Source organism: Prionailurus bengalensis, chromosome B2, assembly GCF_016509475.1.
Source record: "Prionailurus bengalensis isolate Pbe53 chromosome B2, Fcat_Pben_1.1_paternal_pri, whole genome shotgun sequence".
Classification (NCBI taxonomy): domain Eukaryota; kingdom Metazoa; phylum Chordata; class Mammalia; order Carnivora; family Felidae; genus Prionailurus; species Prionailurus bengalensis.
This window is the reverse complement of record NC_057349.1, coordinates 142,842,269-142,861,842: the sequence shown is the minus strand read 5'-3', so window position 1 is coordinate 142,861,842 and position 19,574 is coordinate 142,842,269. Positions and strand designations below refer to the sequence as shown.

Genomic DNA, 19,574 nt, shown 5'->3' with positions numbered 1-19,574 from the left:
AAATATTTTGATTCTTAGACATAATTCAGGCCATTTAGCCTTGTATGACGACTGCTATTTCAAGCACAGGTTTATAGTCCTACGATTATTTTTATATTTAATGCGTGATTGGAATGTTAGGTAGTGGGTTTTGGTGGTCCCCTAAAGCCTGAGTGATCACATCTATTTTTATTTCTGAAAAAAACAAAAGGGTAGCTCTCTAAATGTGCACGTGAACTAGTGTTTACAGAACAGCATCCTATGACCCCCCGAGTCCCCGCCTCCCTCAGAGAGATCAGAGGGAGCTTCAGGACAGAGCAGGGAGATGCAGTAAAACTCATCAGGAATGACAACAATAACAGTTATAGCAGAACTGAGAGGGGAATTGCTCAAAACCTGGTTTTATCGTTTCCTACAAAATAACAAAGTGTCAGTGTAACATCTCTGATCTTGTAGTGCTAGGACAGATGCATCCTGAATTGGGTCCTCTTTAATAAACAAGAAAAACAAACTCATCAAGAAGACAGCACAGCAGGGTACCTGGGCAGCTCAGTTGGTTAAGCATCAGACTCTTGATCTGGCTCAGGTCATGATCTCACGGTTCGTGAGTTTGAGCCCTGTGTTGGGCTCTGCGCTGACAGTGAGGAGCCTGCTTAGGATCCCCGCCCCCTCTCTCTCTGCTCCTCCCCAACTCGTGCTGTCTCTCAAATTAAATAAACATTAAAAAAAAAAAAAAAAGAAGATAGCACAGCCTTTGACCTCTCAAAAACAGCAACAATGATAAGGACCCCATGGTGTCCACTTAAAGCTGGCAGTAACCCAGGGACTGAAGAAACAACTGGCTGGTGGGGCTGGTGGGTCACATCAATGGACAGCTGTGATTTCTTCTCTGAGGACTCAAGACCCACACCTGATTCTGCACACAAGTAATTTTTTTTTTTTTGATCTGCAAAATTTTATTAAGCAATAGCTGGACAACTTTTACAATTTCAAATCATCAAGAAAAAAATAAGGAGATTAATCCATCTCAGTAATAAAGACAGAAAATAATTTGGACAAACCACGTCATTTTGAATGCAAACCATTAATGCCTTCTAGAATACCTCCCACACAATCTAATACACAAATACATAAGAAGAAAGGCAAATAAGGGTGAGCTCGTTAAAATGCAAGTGGGAATCTCAACAAATCTTGCCTGGAAAGTAAAACAAAGCAGGATGCTGAAATTGAAAAACAAACCAACACTGGAGGGACTGAGACGCACAGAGCAGCGCGCTATTCCCAAGGTCTGGATAAGAACATGCTGGTGGTCTGGTTTGGTCTGGGACCTGTGCACCTGCATCGTGCACTTACAGTTTAAAAAAAAAAAAAAGGACAAAGAAAATGCCAGTAGTAATAAACTCAGAAATTATGTCCAAATTTACAGTACCAAAATAATGCATTTATTAACAAATGCAAAAACAATACCCCTTTGGTAAATAATACAGTGCCTTTTTCAGTCAAACGCATAACCCATGCTTTTCTACAACACGAAAAAAAATTTATCTACAACAACAAGATCTTAGAACCCTACCCCTCCCCTTTAAAAGAACTTGTAAACAGAAAATATCGGTACAAGTTACAAGAAAATTGCACAAAGCCAAAGAAATGAAAACAAAATAAGCCACAACCCTTCAAGAGTTTTATCAGCCGGAACTAAGGAAATACACAAATGGTGAGATCAGAGCTGTGTGTTGTTACAAAATCCCAGGAACTCAAGCATTTTTGACACACTTTGTCTCACTTTGTTCACAATTAGACTTGGCCAAGGGATAGATGGCCCGCACAGGGACACGATGGGGTCTTTCCAAAAAACCTTTTCAACTTGAAGACAGTGTAACACGGTTGAACACACTCAAGAATTCAAGCCAGCCCGGGCATATACTCCTTTGTTCTTTTTTCAACCCACACTATGGCTTTTTGGGGGCAAATGGTGACTTACTTTAGGGCTGTTCACAAGGGTGTCCACTGAGCAGGGCACACTCATGGGGAGGATCCTGTCTCACTTGGAATTGACGCTTTGGTGTACTTTTACAAGAACATGACTCCAAACGCATTTGTTTCTAGAGGTAAACCTGCTAGAGATTATTTTAAACGCACTGGTTTACATTCACCAGATAGCTCATTGATGCCGGAAAAGAAATGTTTCTCTGTAAAAAGAATTATTTCGAAACACATCTTCCAAGCTTGTAAAGTGGAATGAGGACACGGTCACATTTTGAACCGTTGGCTGTTAGAGCTGGACACTTTAGAATTTCGTCCAGGTCATTCCTTTCATTTTATAGATGGACAAATGGAGGCCCAAGGTCACCCTCCAGCTCTGTGGCAGAGCAGGCTTGACCCCAGGGTCAAGATGACTGCATGCTGTTTCGCACGTCCTCATGGGACACTCAACTAGGGAGCAATGAACGTGGGGGAAAAGACCAACCTGTAAAATCCTGACTTCTGCTGCCATTAGAGCCTTCACATTTTCCTGCTTCCTTGGCACCAACTTTTCTTGGAATATACATTCAGTGGATACACTGTACCCAAATCTGTGCCTTTGGTTTGATAAGGTTAGAGGCAGAACAAATTTAAAATCGGTTTTTAGGTCTCTTAATACACTCCTTTCCTGGAAAAGGCATGGATTCTTCATACAGTTGCCTGGGCTAATGTTTTTAAATTTAGAGACTCAATGAAGTAACTTAATATTAATAAATTGCTATATTAATAAGCACGAAGTATGTAGGTAGAATTCCATTTAAAGTACTGACTTTAGTAGTATTTAATAAATTGAGACTGAATGAAAACAATTTTTACAATCAGTGAAACCATCACCATTAACCAGAAAGACTTAACTTTCCCCATGCTGCAGACGTCTGCATAAGCGTGGCTGACAGGACAGGGTTCCTCCTCTGGGCCAGAGCACAGAGCCAGACCCCTGCTACATCTTCAGGGCCAAATCCTGGGTATGCTAAACCCGCAAGACAAGGCCTGTGTCTCCATGTGCAGAAGAGACCTTTTGGAGAGTGAGTCAAGAATTTAGAAAGTTCAATTATTTGCTACAAATATTCACTTCCTCTTCACAAATATCTTTGTATTTTTATTCCAAGGACTTCCCCTTATAATTGCTTTTAGTAAGAAAAGTTCTGAAATATATCTTTTCTTGGTCTTTGTATCTCAAAAAACCAATCAGAATCTGGAAAGTGGACACTTAGTGACAATAATGCCTTCCTCTGCTACTCTTCTAATTAGTCTCCTCTTTTCATTTCATAGCACCTTTTATTTTTAATTAAAAGCGTTCAAAAGAAGGGACGATATTATTTTAGGATATGTCATCTTAAAGAAATCTACTCCTCTGTATATAATCAATACCACAGGATGGAAAAAAAAATTACTTCTAAAGAATAGGAATTTTTTCCCAATTAGAAAAAGTTACAAATTGTCCAGCAAAAAACCATTCTATCATATCCTCTTTATTTCTTGCAGCAAAATGTACTGCTACCAAATAACTCATTACAAACATACTATTTTTCTAAATAAATAAAATGGGCATAACTCACCAGTACATAGCCACAAAATAATTCCTAAGAACACCATTAAAGCAAGATAAATAATTATCTCTTGGACAACAAAACAGGGGAATTGCATTTAAATTATTTTAGAAATAGGCCATAACCATTATTGCACAACTAATATAAACACTGAAACATCTTACCAAGCTATAGAAACACCTATAAAAGAATTATATAATTTTGAATACGTTGCTAAATTCTTTCTGCAAGAATTTACCCACCAAGAATCAGGCTCAATATTTTAAAATATAAGATGGAAAACTCTGATGTTGGCTGGGAGATGTCCTCATCTGTGCTCCTTCAAGGTCTGGAGAAAATGGTGAGTGATTTCGTCTTGCTCTGGGGAAGGAATGGGCCAGTTTCTTTTCTAGTTTTTAAACCAAAACAAGGAATGTAAAAATACATTATTTTCAAAAGACTTTTCTGTGGTGTCTTCCATTTGTCTGTTCCAAACAAAACCCAAATTGAGGGCCCTGTGCCAGTACATAGCTCTTGTGCTCCTGCCCTAAACAACATCACAGGTACGAGTGATTGACAACAACAAACTGGGCTTTGTTATCATCAGGGCTGAAGGCTGCCCAAAGTGTCCCCTAAGGAGGAGGAGGCAGGAAAAGATATTCCAGGGTGTGTGTGTGTGTGTGTGTGTGAGATCAACCAGCTCTCTTAAGTACTATAATTTTAATAATGTGTTCCCAGTGGTTTATCTCCTCAGTAAACAGTCTATTCAGTTAATAAAGAACTTTTTTTCCCTCCTCCTAGTTACTTTTTTCAAAGAGATGACCATACCTCTATCTTTCAATACCCTGTCGATTGCTTAAAATTTTGTTACATTTCTAAACCATTAGAAAATATTTCTAGTCAAGTGAACTTTAATGTGGCCAAGAAGAGGAAAGGAGTGCTTTCAAATGAGTGTCATCAGCATTTTTCAGATGAGAAAGTGTGGAACACTTATCTACTGGGAAAGAGAAGGCCGTCTGCCACATTTTCTAGATTAAACAATAAAATGGGGGAGGGGATGAAGGTTGTTTTTCAGTAAGTGGGTATCTAGTGACTTACCAGTGCACTAGGTGACAAAGTTGCTTCCCCACCATGTGCCAGATCTTTCCATTTGGTCTTTTACCTTCTCCCGAATGCAAGCACACTGAATGATTGTTACAGAACCCACGGAATTCTGACATGTTACACAACTAGCAGAGTCTTCAACGTAAACATCGTGCAGAGAGGAGCACAGCCCTTGTACTGCTTCAAGTCCCACCGTGTAAACCACCCAGGTGTCCATGCACAGAAGCTCCTTCCTCACCTGCCGTCCCTTCCTCCTACATCATCATGAGCGAATTGTATTTAGAGCTGGTAAGAGCACCGCTGGACAAAGGCTACTGCTATTAGTCAAACACAGTGCATTTGCCATAACACCCTTCATTAATCAAGTCACTTCTGGGGGAGTAACATTGTATATGTGATCTGAATGGCCCCCTAAGAGAACCTGTACCTTCAGGATTTGGGGTTGTTCTTTTTAAAAGTCTTTTGTTTTCACACTAGTGGTTACAATAGGGAGGAGTAATAAAGCTAGGTGTTGTGGAGAACGAAAATAATGCACACTCCCTAGTCTAAAAGAACAGCAGGCGGGAAGGCAGTCTACCTTCCTTCCGAAGGGCCCCTTGTCCTGGCAGGTGACAGAAGCAGACACAGTAGGACATTACCACGGCAACTATGTTTCTGAAAAGAACACCAGGTGCCTCGCACGCTTTGCTTCCAGATACCACTCTTCTGTATTCTCTTCTTGTTTAAAAAGAAAGAAGAAAGAAAAACAATAAAGGATTATAAAAGCCCAAACAAACAACAACAATTAGAGGTCAGTCCCCTCTCCTGGGCCTGACAGATTCTTCCAGTTTTGCTCTTGTCTTCTGGTCCCCAGGCACCCGGGGCCCCGTGGGACTCCTCGAGCATCGCCGATCAGACCTCTCTGAAAAGGCTCCTCTGCCTCTCTTTCCCACCCGTAGCAGCCTCTTCATTTCAGGCGCTGAGTCACGTTAGCCAGGGCAACCGCAAAGGCCTGCACAGCTGAGAAGGGGTACTGGAAGTCCAGAATGTACGCATTGCCATCAATCCTTCCAAACTGCATCACCTGGGGGGTGGGAGGGAGGTGGGCAGAGAAGCAAAGACATTAAAGGAAAACAAGGTGGGAAATAGCACAACCGCCTGTGTGGCTCCTGAGGGAAGACGACAGCGCAGTCCAGGAGATAGTCCCCCCAGAGAGGGACTCTGATCAAACTTCCTGAGCTAACTATGGGTTTGTCGGAAACAAAGGGGGAACCTGGTAAACACACAATGGGAAGATAATGAAGCAAAAATTCAGAGCCTGGAAAGCTCACTGGTCAAAGGAAGTGGCTTCCTCACCAAGGAAACAGGGGAAAGAAAAAGTATGAAGAAGAATCTACAGGCTAACAGAAGGTTGAGAGAAACATCAATTGTAATTATCAAATGTCACGGGTCAGAGAGGGGCAAACATAGTCCACCGCCTTCCCACAATGCTCTGTCTCTCGAGCTCGCTTTCCTTTGTCATTTCAGTACTTACTGTGATCACACACTGTGACTATATAGCTTTTTATATACATATACAGATATTTACATAAATATTATATTTATAAGGATTATATTATATATCACACATAAATTATGTATAAATATTATATAAATATAAATACTTATATAAATATTTAAGTACATTTGTTTACGGTCTTTCTTCCATTTTGGTAAACTCCATGTGAGGACGGGGATTTTCTCTATTTTCCTCATTGCTCTGGTTTCAGCACTTAGAGCAACGTTGGCAAACTCTCTGTAAAGGGCTGATGATAAATACTTCAGGCCTTGTAGGTCACAGGGTCTTTGCCAGAACTCTCTGTTGTAGGACAAAAGCAGCCTTAGACAATGCTTAAGTGGGTGGGCATGGCTGCGTTCCAATGGAACTTTATTTAGAAAAAGAGGCAGCAGGTCCAATTGGTCTGTGGGCCACAGTTTGCTGACTCCCAGCTCAGAGGATTGCCAGGCGCACAGCAGGTGGCTCAATAAATATTTGAGTGAATTAATGAAAACGAGATTTAAGTATGAGAGGTGAAGGGAACTCCCAGGATGGTGAGGAAGTGCAGTTCCAGAACAACAGCTATGCAGCAGGGTTAGAGCCACCATTTCAGGCTGGAGCAGAGGAACTGAAAAACCACCCGATGTGTTTAACTGTAGTGAGAAGAGATTTACATTCTGCCACCGAATCAGGGAACGATGTACTATAAATACAGAAATAAACAAACACTGGGTAATTATTTGGTCTAGGAAAAAATCCCTATGTAATAAAAAAGGAAATATAGTTAAGCCATAATACATGGCTCAGCTATAAACCACATATATTGGCATAATGAGATAACCAGTGACTGCTGATTGAACTAAGAAAAGGGGGAAGTTCACGTGTCTGTACATATGGCAGTGGGGGTGAAGAAAATAAACCCTCATATTCCTCAGGAAGAGGTCAATACACGATGTGAAAAACTGAAAAATCAATAAATAGAAATGGGAACACGTTCTTTGCAAACACAGTGTCAAATGCCAGAAAAAAGCCAAAGTTGGAAGAAAGAAAGAATCTCTGGCAGATCAGGTTTGGGGAGCGGGCAGGGGTCTGGGCAGGGGCCTGCTAGTTTTTCTCATGGGTCACGGAGACTTAGCCACGCTTAAGAGGGATCAGTTGTTTTCCGTTATTTCCCATTTGGCTCCTGGCAGGCCAAAGCACTGCTATCCTTTAGCAGGTTTTTAAAAACCCACAGAGACCAGTCAAGACCAAAAAGCAGGGATCTGGGCCATGCCCTGGGACATGCGTTCTTACCTGCCGCCCCTCTAGCTCGATTTGGAAGTTCTTTGCGGACTCCTGGGTCACGCGCCCCCCAAAGTCCAGCTGGTACACTTGGGTGGCTTCGTTCCACAGAGGCTGCTTGTTGGCCATGACGTACACAAAGCCCTGGCTGCCCAGCCGGCCATCCTCCTTCTCGCTGGCTTTCCGGCACTTGAACTCCTCCAGCTCGCTGGCCGTCCGCAGACTCCTCTTGCTCTTCCAGCCCTTCTTGCTGCCCTGGCTCTGGTTCATCAGCTCATCACCACTGATGAACAGCTCAGGCTCGCTCTCTGAGCTGTCCTGGAACTCATTCGTCTTATTCAACTTCTTCGACTTCAGTTGGTCTTTCTGACTCTTCACTTTCTTCTTCTCTCTCCCCAGGCGAGGGCTGGAGATCAGGGAATTAAAGTCACTCAAAGTCCTTGCCTCCTTCTTCACTTTGCCCTCTGTAATGGCCTGAACATTTCCTTCCTCTGCTCGGCTGTCCAGGCGCTTCCGGTTTTTCTTCCCGAATTTCTCCGACCGCTGGGGGACCGGGCTTTCTGTCAGGGAAAGGACTTCTTGGAAGTTGTCTGTGGTCTCTACCATCACCTCTGTACCCAAGTGGCTTTGGAGGTCGGTGGGCGGTGGGGACACGAGGGGCTTCTCCACCACCAAGTGGGTCTTGGGGGGCAGAGTGCCCTGGGGGTTTTGCACGGGCGGGCAAGGGCTGTAGGAATTCCAGGGGTGCAAGGCGATAGGTGGCAGCTGTAAACTCGAGCAGGTGCTGCTTCCCGGATACATGGGGGGCAAGGTGCAGTAGGAGAGGCTGGGCGGGTAGGCTGGCTGGAGAGCCACTGTGGACTCCTGGGGTGCAAACTGTGTCGGGGACAGGGCATCTTTCGGGGAGCAGGGGGTCTGCACTCCCGGCAAAGGGGGCGTGTTATAGCTCCCTGGATACGGCATTCCCATCCCATAGCCTGTTTGGAAAGTGGCAGTAGGGCTGGCGGGAGACTTCGGGGAGACGAAGGGCACTCGGGACACGTCCAGATGCTGGCTCTGACCTACTATCAGAGGAGGCAGTTTCAGGGGGTTGGGCACTGCAGTCTGTGCTGTCCTTTCCTGAGGAACCCAAATGTCTTCCCCCAACACAGGGTCCCACTGGTAGGGGGGTGGCCGTTTGACGGCCACAGCAGCTTCAGTCAGCGTGGGGTGCCTCAGGGACTTCTCGACCGGACAGTGCTGGGCCAGCGCCTCGTCCTCCGTGAAGGCCGAGTTAACGTAGTCCGCGCGGTCGCGGGCGCCGTCTGGCGGGCTCAGGAGGCTGTAGGACGACTGGGAGGTCAGGGGTGAGGTGCTGGCGGCGTGGGCCAGGCCCGAGCCGGGCTGCACACCTCCAGCACCCCCGGCGCCAGGCTCGGGCCGCCCCGCCACGGCCCCGCCGCTGCACTGACTGCAGGTGTACAGGGTCGGCGGGGGCCGCGCCGGGAACTGCGCCGCACCCTTGGGCTTGGGCGGGTGCTGCGGGGGGACCCGCGGGGGCTCGGCCAGCTGCGCCGCCTTGAGCGCCACCTCGCGGTTGTTCCTGCGCAGCGTGGCGTGGATGAGACTGTCGGGCCTCTGCGCCGCGCTCCGACCCGGGACTAGCGGGCCGGCGATTTCGGGGTACGGGGGTGGATCTCCCGTCGGGATGGAGTAGCGTGGGACGGTCAGGCGGTTCAGGGTGGCACTGGTGCAAGGCTGGGGGACCTTTTTCTCAGTGGCGGTGAGCCGCAGGGTGGCTGAGCTGCCCGGGCCGGGGAGGGTGTAGGTGTTCTGGGAGCAGAGCATCCGCGTCCGAGGCCGGCACACCTCCTCCACGTTGCCGCTGCTGTCAAAGGTGGTGATCCTCTCATAGCCCAGGGGCGTCTGGTAATGTGCCGCCGTGGGGTACAGCGAGAAGTCGCCCTTCTTCAGGCACGTGTCCACCGGAGGCTGCGGGGGCGGTAGCGGGGGCGGGGGCGCTGCTGTGGTGGGGGCGGCGGGGATGGTTCCCGGGTAGGGGGGTGGGGGGTTCATCTTCGCCACCTGGACCTCCTGCGGGGCACTGAACACCACTGCGTCCCCCTCGGCGGCCAGCTGCGGCACTGGCCGCAGGGCCTTGGCGGACTTCTGCAGGTGGTCATGGTCTCGGTCTCCGTGGTCCAACACCGAGAGCTGGATCGCCCCTGGTGCAGGCGGTGGCAGGGACAGCTGAGCGGGGTTGGGGATGATGCGGCCCATCTCCACACCTCCGAAGATCACCTGTCCGGGGTTGGAATAGCGGTTGGAGACTGGGTACTGGGTGGCACTATCACTTCCATGCTCAGACGTCCCCACTGCCGTGGTCTGATTGGTCAGGACGTCCAGCTGCACATTCTGATTGGCCAGCAGGGACTGCACCAATCCTATGCTCTGTGTGGGGGACATAGCTTGCGCCGAGCTGTGGATGGGAGCGATGGGGATGTTCACGGTACATGGAGGGTTGTTCTCAGGCACACCCGATGCTCCCGTCACTGGGAGGAAAAAAGAAACATGCACTGCTTACAAAACTGCCATGAAACTGGGTCAAAATAAGTAATACATCTGAACTCATCCAGTCCTTTTGCATACAAAATGCAACTGCTTCAAGCGGAGATGTGTTTGCTTGGGGAAAGCCAGATCTTTCACACAAGTTATACAAAGTTTCTCCAAGGTTTCTGGAAGGGCCCAGGCAAGCGGGTGAGTTTTGCAGGGTAGCCTTTGTTGTCCACTGGTTACGGGCACTGTCAACGCTTTTCAATGGATATGCTTCTGAACCTTCTGAATTTGGTACCATGTGCCTAAACGGTACCACGGCAAATACTTAACTTTTTTTTAAATTAATTAATTAATTATTTAAAAGTAGGCTCCATGCCCAATGTGGAGCCCAGGGCAGGGCTCAAACTCACGACCCTGAGATCAAGACCTGAGCTGAGGTCAAGAGTCGGATGCTCAACCAACTGAGCCTCCCTGGAAGCCCTACTTTATTTTTAAATACTTAACTGTTTAAAGATACTTTCTACTCATATTCATAAAATGGACCACTCTGTTATGCAAGGAGGGAGTGACGGGAGGATACTCCACTGAGCACTCATAAGGCCTAGGCTCTGGAGTACGTTTAGCCACATTTATGGACTGGTTAGTATGGGAAGGGTCATGCGTATCTGAAATGTGTATCTGAAATTTGCACGTAAACTAAGTTTCTGTAAATAGAACCATGTAAGATATAGTAAAGATACCAATGAAAAAATCCTCTAACAAATCTGTGTTATTAGGGAAGGATAATTCCCTAATTTATCTGCTTTTTAGCATTTCCGACAGTATGTAAGGTATAGCCACACTCTGTAAAACCCTGTAAATCTAACTTATATATGTACACATAGGGAATTTAATGAAGCATGAATTTGAGCAGTGATAGACCACAGGCAGGTGCTCAGAGCCACTGTTTTATACTGCCCTGTTTAAAATGCCATCGACCCCTGGCAAGTTTGCTCATCTGGGCCTTTAAGTGCTATGTAGCAACTAGTATATGAGCAGGAAATAAGATTTAACTAGGTAACTGTAAAGGCTGACTGGCCTTTTACCAGAACTATGGGGTGAAGGCAGCTAGTTTCATCAAAAGTTAAGCCCACCTTTTGAGCCTGTCCCAGACTTCCCTACTTTCCCCATCCCTTCCCTGGGGCCCTCTAGTGAGATGTAAGTATCTCCTGGCTGCATGAATCTGGGTCCTGTCTCAAGTTTTCTATTATTCCTGTTCAGATCTCTCCTCCAGATGGCCTCTCATCTGCATGGAGAACTGAAGGCAGGTGTCTTCCAGGCTAAAGAGAAGAGTCTGTCACCAGCATTAAAGGCAAGCACAGAGACAAAACGCTCCCTCCTCTGACTGCGCAGCACAGGCACTAACAGCAGCAGCAGGGGCTGAGCATTTAGGGAGAGCTGTATTAGTCACACTCTGGGAGCACAGGGAGGGTGTTACGGGGAAAGTGTAAAAGATACTTCTAAATACGAGATTCTGAGATTGCGGAAATGGGCTGTAAAGCTCAAGTGTGTGAGGCTTCACCAAACTGCAGGTTTATGTGGTTGCAAAACCTTGCCCATTATGACTTTGATAGTCTAGAATATCTGCTCTATGAGGAGAGGTATATCATCAGAGGACCAAAGACAGCTACTGTCAGAAAGTACCGTACGAATAACTTTACATGTAAAAACCCATGAAGAAGGTAAACGACTCCCTCAAGTTCTTCTTGAGGAATGCTGAAGCTGGAATGCAGGTCCTTCCCTGTCCCATGGCGAGGACCATAGCCCCTTCTGTTCCAGAACCACCAAACACAGGAGAAGTCAGTGGTCCATGTAGGATTCCTCTGGCTCAGAAGCCAGAGACTTTCAAAAACTTGCTTGGTTCTAAGGAGAGGAGTCTTCATATTTATAAAATTATGGGTAGATGTTTCTGAGAATAGTTACATAGGAATAATTGACAGACGACTTAGAAATCGTTCTACTCTATTAATCAAAATAGGATCCCCCCCCCACCACACAGACACACTAGAAAATGCTTAATTTAAGATGCTATCGATATCTGAAAATTTGTAAACTGGGACTTTAAAAGCTTGTACCAGATTTTACCTTTAACTCAGACCAGGCTTCTGTACACTGAGATGTGAGTTGCACACCGGGAGAGAGATGTCTGAACGTAAAGGTTTTCTGTCCCAGAGATGGGGTGGGTTTGAGAAACCAGGTTCTGTGGGCGCCACAGCCTACGAGACCTGGTTTCAGTTCTGATTTTACTGAGTTCTGATCAGTCCTATAAACTTCTCTACCTGGGCATAAGACTAAGGATTATTGTGAAGATAATAAAACAAGAAGGCAGATGCTCTGTGGATATGAGGCCTTGCTCGTAGCTCCCCTCCTCCCCAAACCAGCAACAGTACGACCTTCTCCTGTGATATGCCACGACACCCAACAATGGAGGAAGTCACCCTTTGCCAAAGCAAGCACAGACCGGCATGCTGTAATCGTCCACAACTTACCACTCTGTCCCCGTCACGACCCACTAAGAACACACCTGGTAAATCATCTTCATCTTCACTGAAAACATTTGGGTTGAAGACAGGTAAATTAACATAGTCCATGGAAATCTTCCGAACCTCTGGGAGATAGATGGTCATCTGCCGTGGCTGGAGATGCAGGAGGCTGGTTTTATAGATTACTGGTGGGGAGGAGGAGAGCGCTGTTAACAGAGACATGCAGGAGGACGGCCAAGGTGCCGACAGAGCCACAGGAAGAGAAATGGCGCTGTGCTGTCCCTGCCATCAGAAGACAGATCTGCGTGGGCCCGGGAGAGTCTGATGGCAGCCCTTCACCTCCCTTCTGCACACCACTGGCCACCCCAGCCATGGTCTGGATTCTGTAACAACAGATTCTCAGCCTACCCCAGTCACTTTGCCAAGTGGTTTTCTACAGAATCACACATTTCAAATGTCAAACACGTGTCTAAGACTTAAATGCTTTTCTGGAATGAGCTGGGGTATGATAAATACGTATTTTAAAAGCCTCATTTGTGATCAGAAGGATAACTTAGTAAAATTGTTGGGATATCCAGAATGTCACGCTCAGGGGGATCTCAGGCAACTATTAGATGGGATGACGTGGGTCAGGGCAGAATGAAACACTGCTCTTACTCAGGACTGGATTCTTGTTTCCCTGACTTTCAACTGCCATTTCATGATCAGGATAGTGATTTAGGGAACTTCCACACCATTTCTTTATTTTTAATTTTTTTTTAAGTTTGTTTATTTATTTACAGAAGAGAGAGAGGGAGAGTGCAACTGGAGAGGCAGACAGGGAGGGAGAGAGAGAGTCCCAAGCAGGCTCCACCCTGGCAGCGCAGAACCTGGCTTGAGGCGCAATCTCAGGAACAGTGAGATCATGACCGAGCCAAGATCAAGAGCCAGACGCTTAACTGACTGAGCCACCCAGGTGCCCCTTCACACTGTTTCTTTCAATGCTAAGATTTTATTGGATCAATAAGGACATTTAAGAGAATGCCTAGATGGCAATTAAAATATTTAGATGAGACAAAATAAGTTAAAACCAATAAATCTGAATTTAGGGCTTGCAGTAGGCTGAAGTCAGGATGACACCAGCCCATCAGCTTTCTTTTATGTTTCGTACTCTTCCCTGTGAGGTAAGTAGAGGTTCTGTAATTATTACTGTTATCCCTAGTTTCTGCTAAGGTAAGCACAGTTCTGTCTCCACTGCTGTCCCCGCCAGTGCCCAGAGGCGCCTGGCTGGCACTCCCACGGCACCGCAGGCCTTCTGGTGATGAAATACCTGTGTGAGGCTGGTGCTTGGGCTGGTGAGGGCTAAGAAGACTTTTCCAACCGAGTGCTCATCACAGGTCTATTCATGTGTTCATCTCTCTTGCTCACAAAAGAGAATATGAATTTTGGCTTTAAAATTCTGGACAGTTCTCTCTGGTTTAAGAATTAATGCATGCATTAAAGTGCTATTCTTTGTTGTTCAGATTGATAAAAAGAAATAAAATTTAAAATCTGAGGAGGGATTAAAAATTGTGTCAGTTGCCTCCAGGGGGAGAAAACTAGGTGGCCAGAGGTGAAGAGAAAGATTTTTACTGTATACTGCTTCAAATCTTTTGAATTTGAATTTATTCCATATTTTTAAAATTGAGAAAGCAAAAAATTAAAAATAAAAAAATTTCATGAGCCAGATAATTCTAATTGAAGGGAACAAATTATCCAGCACAATTATCTAATATAGAATATCCAACTACTCACTTTAAAATCCATTAGGGTGACAAAGATTGTTTAATAGGGTACCACAGGTAACATACCTTCTAAAAGCTAAGAGATAATTTCTTGTCTAGTAGAATCAAATGGAAAATTCTCTTAGCTTAACAAATGAATGTAATAGCTAACATGCTTTTTTTTAAACGGTCAATGATTAGGACAATGATTTCATTGCAGTCACACAGAAAACTTTTCTTTTGGGCACTCGAATCCCTCACACTGGAGCATCCCGTGCCTTGAAGGCACTTCTAGGCTCTCCCATGTTAAGGTTCTTGTTGACTTATGTGTGGATCTACTCAACATCTAGAAGGAAAAGATTCATTAAGATTCCATTCCTTTTTTCAATGTTTATTGAAATAGGCAGATGGCTCAGGCCTCAGCGTACTGACGTGGGGTGATCGCAACGCTTGCACAGTGGTTACTAGAATCACCAAGCACATCAGTGGGGCACGGCTGAATTACTAAAGAACAGAATTTCATGGTCATCAGAGACTTTGCAGGTGGTTGAAAATATTATTAAGAGATTTCTCTGCAGTATGTACTGGGACGGTCTATGGTTATTTCCTACGTCAGTTTTGTGTGTTATTTTTATTCCTCTTTTTCTTTGAGCTGAGAAACCTCAAAATGAAAAATCCAAATACAGCACTGTTTAATAAGTCTCCTAAGACGCATACATGGCATAGGTCTTTTTAACATCTGCTTTGCAAGAATTACTTAACTGAAAGGATCTACTGATGTCTGAAACAACTTAAATAGTCAGATTCAGAATTTTTCACAAACCATTTTTAGTAGGGACACAGAGCACATTCAAGATGGGTCCACCAGCCACACGCAAACCTCGCGTTCCAGAGACGTGTGCGTGTTAAGTGATCAGGCAATCCAGCAAGGCTGGGGACGGCACAAGCCCTCAGACCACCCAGCGATGCGCCTATCGGGATGAAGCTGCTCTGAAAAGGACCTTCTGTCACTTCACTCCTTCTGAAGTAAGGAGTGAAGTAAACACGAAGTAAACACGAAGTAAACACGACATGTTAGTCCTATTCCTTCAAGCAGGAGTACAGAAAAGAATGCAAATTCTGGGTTCTAGCCCAGCTTTTACTCCTACGGTTCTATTTTCCTCCGGAGCTCAAACTTCTCACAGAGTATTTATCTGGGACTTCTACATGAAATCTGTGAAGTTTTGCCACAAAGAACTGTACTGACAGTCAGCCAGCTTCTTACAGTCTTTAGCGCTTTCTTCCCAACTTTCTTCGGACTCAAGAACCTAAAGACACTGGTACCAAAACCTGCCCACCGTGAGAGGCCACGAATCAAAATAACCAGAGCTTTGTTAGAGATTTCTGCTATTTCGGTCTCTTCATAAGTCAGGGCTTATATAAAAATACTGAAAGCGCTGCTGGCAAAAAACCAATTTGAGTAATAATTCTAATTTTGTGAAATTATGATGGTTCGAGTCAAAGTGTAGAGGTAAATAAAGTACATACTAATCTTTTGGTGCCATAAGAGCTCATCTGAATGGTCTTTTCAAAAGTCTCAGTTCCACCTGGGAGAGCAGGCAGAGAAGAAGGCACGGTTTTTTACCTGCACCGAGGTTGGTTGGCAGGAAAGCAGCCAAGCCCACAATCTTAAACTTCGTTCCCCAGATATTAGACGTGACCTGAGCAAGATAGTTGTGCTGTGGGAGGGAGCGGGGGGGGGGGGGGGAGAAAAAGGAAAAAAATTACAATCTATTTTTATATCTTCTATTGATCACTTAGGAAGTAAGAATATTAACATTTTTGCTTAAAAAAGACACAGGTGGGTAATGTTGGAAATATTCACTCTCTGTATCATTCCACCATTTTTAAGACCGGAAGCTAACTGTAACATGCCAGGCACCTGTTTCTGAATCGTGGCTCATGGTGGCTCACTGAGCTGGGATTCTCAGGCTGGAAGTGAGGAACAGATGTGTCCCAGTGTGTCTGCACACGTGTAGGTTAAAAAGGCCACAAAGGCAATCTGGGCACATTTTTCTTCACCTCTCCTTTCCCAGTCACTGGACTAGAGGGGTTACACCTAGCTCTGGATCCATTTTTACCCTTGATATTTCTCCTGGAAACACTAGTTGCACTGATACCAGTATGTCCCCACACTACCCAATTACCTATTTTCTCATTCAATTCAATTAAGAAAAAAATTTTTTTTAATTACCAATATGCTTAAGCCATGAGTGTGTGTGTGTGTGCAAGAGCAATAACAAAGATGAATTAAAACCAGCTCCTCAAAGAGCTTATTATCTACTGGAGGATGTAAGGCATAAAGGAAGTCACTGAGAAATGTTGTAAACAAGATGCTTGGGGACCACTGTGGCTGAGCCAGGGAAAGAAGCCTTCACCACGGAGGCTGAGTTCTATCTGGAAGCATGCCGGCAGAAACAAGGGGAGGAGATAGAGAGGGTAAGCTGGGTCACCCCAGTGACCCAGGTACAGCAAAGGCACAAGCACAGAAAGAGGCCGGTCAACAGCGAGGCTGTGGCACTTGGAGGACGTTGCGGGGACCAGGATGGAGAGACGGGCAGCACAGACTGTGGGGCCACCACCAGGGATGGGCTGTTGTGGACACTGAGAGTCACCAAAGGGTCGGAAGTGGCTTGAGAGGGCAGAGGGAGGGTATGTCTCAACCAGAGCTGCCTGTGGAAAGACCCATGTGGCCATGGGGGTGTGTCTGAGGTGGAAAGGAGGTCCTGGGGATGTGGAGGTGTCGGGGCCTGCCTGAGGGCAGGGTGGTGAGGAGGGAGAACAGGGCTCTGGTTCTCTACGCCCCTTGTCTGGAACGACAGTGGCCGGCACGGAGACTGGGGTGGCGAGTGCAGGTGTGATGCACCGAGAGTTCAGCCACCGTCGGCCACACACTGAGGAGGGAGAGAAGGGCGGGGCAGCGATGCGTGGGACCGACCCGGACCCCAGATGCTACCTGAGTGATGTCTTCAAAGGGAAACTCTCTTCGCGTCAGGCTGGGTGAGCCAATGGAGGGCTTGCGCATCGGCAACCGGGGAGACCTGGACATCTCCTGAGCAGCCCGGGACAGCTTGGGAGACTTCCGAGCCTCAATGTTGATCCTGTGGAGACAAGGCCAGGAGGGTCAGGCCCCACAGGCCGGGGAGGCACATGCTGCCTTGGCCCTCCCCTTCATGCTCTGGTGGCCACCACGGTGCTGTGTTCCCAGGGGCAAGGCCCCTTCATTTTCCAAGTCTCTGCCGCCTGCTTTTGCCTTGTGAGTATAAGGGAAGAAGACCAGAACTGTGTACCAAGTGATAGATACTTAAAAATACAGCGAGATTAGACCAAATCAAGTGATTCATTTGTAAGGAACCTCAGAGAATTAACAGTGTTTCACTAACAGTAAGTTTAGAAATATCCACATGCCTCGTGCATGTGGGAAAATAGCAGGTGGGAAGAGACATATTTCACCCTAAGGCCAGATGATTTTACGATTCCTAACACAATGTCAGGATTTCAATGGTCTTTTCTAGCCTTTCACCAGCTGTGATATTTAAATCAAATCTGTGGGTCTACAGCTTTTCTGTTGTTTTCTGTTCCTACATTATATCTCTGGCCCTTAGTTCCTCTATTTATAACATGGGGACACGTGTTAATGCCAGCCTACCCCACAGAGAATGCTAGAAAAATGAGTATGTTAAGCTTGATGGCAATCAATAAAAAAAAAGCACTGAGCCTCAGAGGTACTGCCTGAGAGTGTGATACAATACCAGGGGCCCCGAAGCACAGGCAGACAGAGGCCCGAGCTAGTTACAGTTCTGTGTGAGGACTGTCTGGCCTTTGCAAGTAGGGGGATTGGACACAGGGAAAGACAGAGGGAAGCAGGAGCAGCCTCAGGGAATGCCATATTCGGGCACTGTGAAAGGACATTTACAGGTGAAGGATTTGGTTGCTTATGTGTTGAATGTCCTCCCTTAATTAAGAGAAAAGCCGAAACACTGCAGAAGTGTAGAGAAGTTCACAGTTTTATTTGCAATTTTAACAAGCTCAGAATAAAGATGAAAAAATAAATTGCTTGAGCAACTGGATATCTATACAAGAAAAAGTCACCCCATACACAAAAATTAATCCGAGACTGAAGTACGAAAGCTAAAACTACAAAGTTTCTGGAAAAGAACAAAGGGATGTCTTCATGACCTAAGGGTACACAAAGATTTCCTAAACAGGATGCAAGAAGCACTAATCATAAAAGAAAAAATTCATATGACGTTAGCCATGTGGCACTCCATATCTCTGCCCAAAAACCCATAGCTAAAATGCATAAAGAATCTTACAACCTGGTAACAGAAAAAACAACTCAATAAAAAATGGGCAACAGGCTTAACAGACACTTTAGAAAAGAAGATATCCAAATGGCCGATTAACATATGAAAAGCTGGGTGGCATCACCAATCACTAGAGATGTTAAGATAGCCTTACACACCCACCAGAATGGATAAAATTATTTTCTGACAAGGACAGTGCAATCGTGGGTGAAAACAGAAGTCTCACATACACTGCTGGCAGAACTCAGAATACTACAGGCACCTTGGAATACTGTTTGGCAGTTTCTGGGGAAGTTAAACATGTGCCATGGCCCCACGACTCCCCTACCCGAGACAGAGGAGCGCATGTGTCCGCAAAAAGTCTCATTACCAGAGGTCAATCAATGGGTAAATGGAATAAACAAACTATAGTATATTCATTACAATTGAAACCACAGAGCAAAAAAGAAAAACAAACTACTGATACACTTGACACCAATGGATCTCAGTCATTATGTTGAGCAAGAGTTAAAAAAAAAAAAAAAAAAGAAAAAGTATGTAATGTTTGACGCCATTTATATGAAATCCCAGAACAAGTAAAACTAGTCTGTGGTGACAGAAATTAGAACAGTGCTGACTCTGGGGAGTGGGTATCGAATGGGAAGGGGCACGAGGCACTTTTCGGGATGACTGAACGTTACCTTCAACTGGGCGGTAGATACACTGGTTTATCAACTGCACAGTAAATTATGTGCTTGAGATCTGGGCAGGTATGTTATCTGTACATAAATTCTATCTTAATTTTGTACAGTATCACAGAATTTTAGAGCTAAAGAGATCTCAGTGAAGCTCTGCCCCACCCTTTACCTTCCGTAAATAAGGATACTGGAATCCAGGTCACAGATTCATTCAAGGTTATATAGCCTTCAGTAGTGGAGTCAGAGCAGGGGGGCTCTTATCTAAGACCCCACAGGCCCTTGTGTCTACTCTTAGCTTTTTGCCACTCTACGGGACAAACC

At 45.6% G+C, this 19,574-nt stretch overlaps 1 protein-coding gene across 3 annotated transcripts in view; it reads right to left on the bottom strand.

The window, feature by feature from the left end:
• Positions 1 to 1,398: 1,398 nt before the first annotated feature.
• The window catches only part of TULP4 (TUB like protein 4), a 242,427-nt gene continuing 224,251 nt past the window's right edge, over positions 1,399 to 19,574 (bottom strand). For all 3 annotated transcript variants that reach the window (XM_043593124.1, XM_043593125.1, XM_043593126.1), the window contains 5 exons: positions 17,226 to 17,370; positions 15,855 to 15,948; positions 12,530 to 12,673; positions 7,444 to 9,962; positions 1,399 to 5,697 (listed from right to left, as the gene is read on the bottom strand). In XM_043593124.1, coding sequence (XP_043449059.1) covers positions 5,581 to 5,697; positions 7,444 to 9,962; positions 12,530 to 12,673; positions 15,855 to 15,948; positions 17,226 to 17,370 — 3,019 coding nt within the window. In that variant the 3' untranslated portion in view covers positions 1,399 to 5,580. The remainder of the gene's footprint in view (positions 5,698 to 7,443; positions 9,963 to 12,529; positions 12,674 to 15,854; positions 15,949 to 17,225; positions 17,371 to 19,574) is intronic.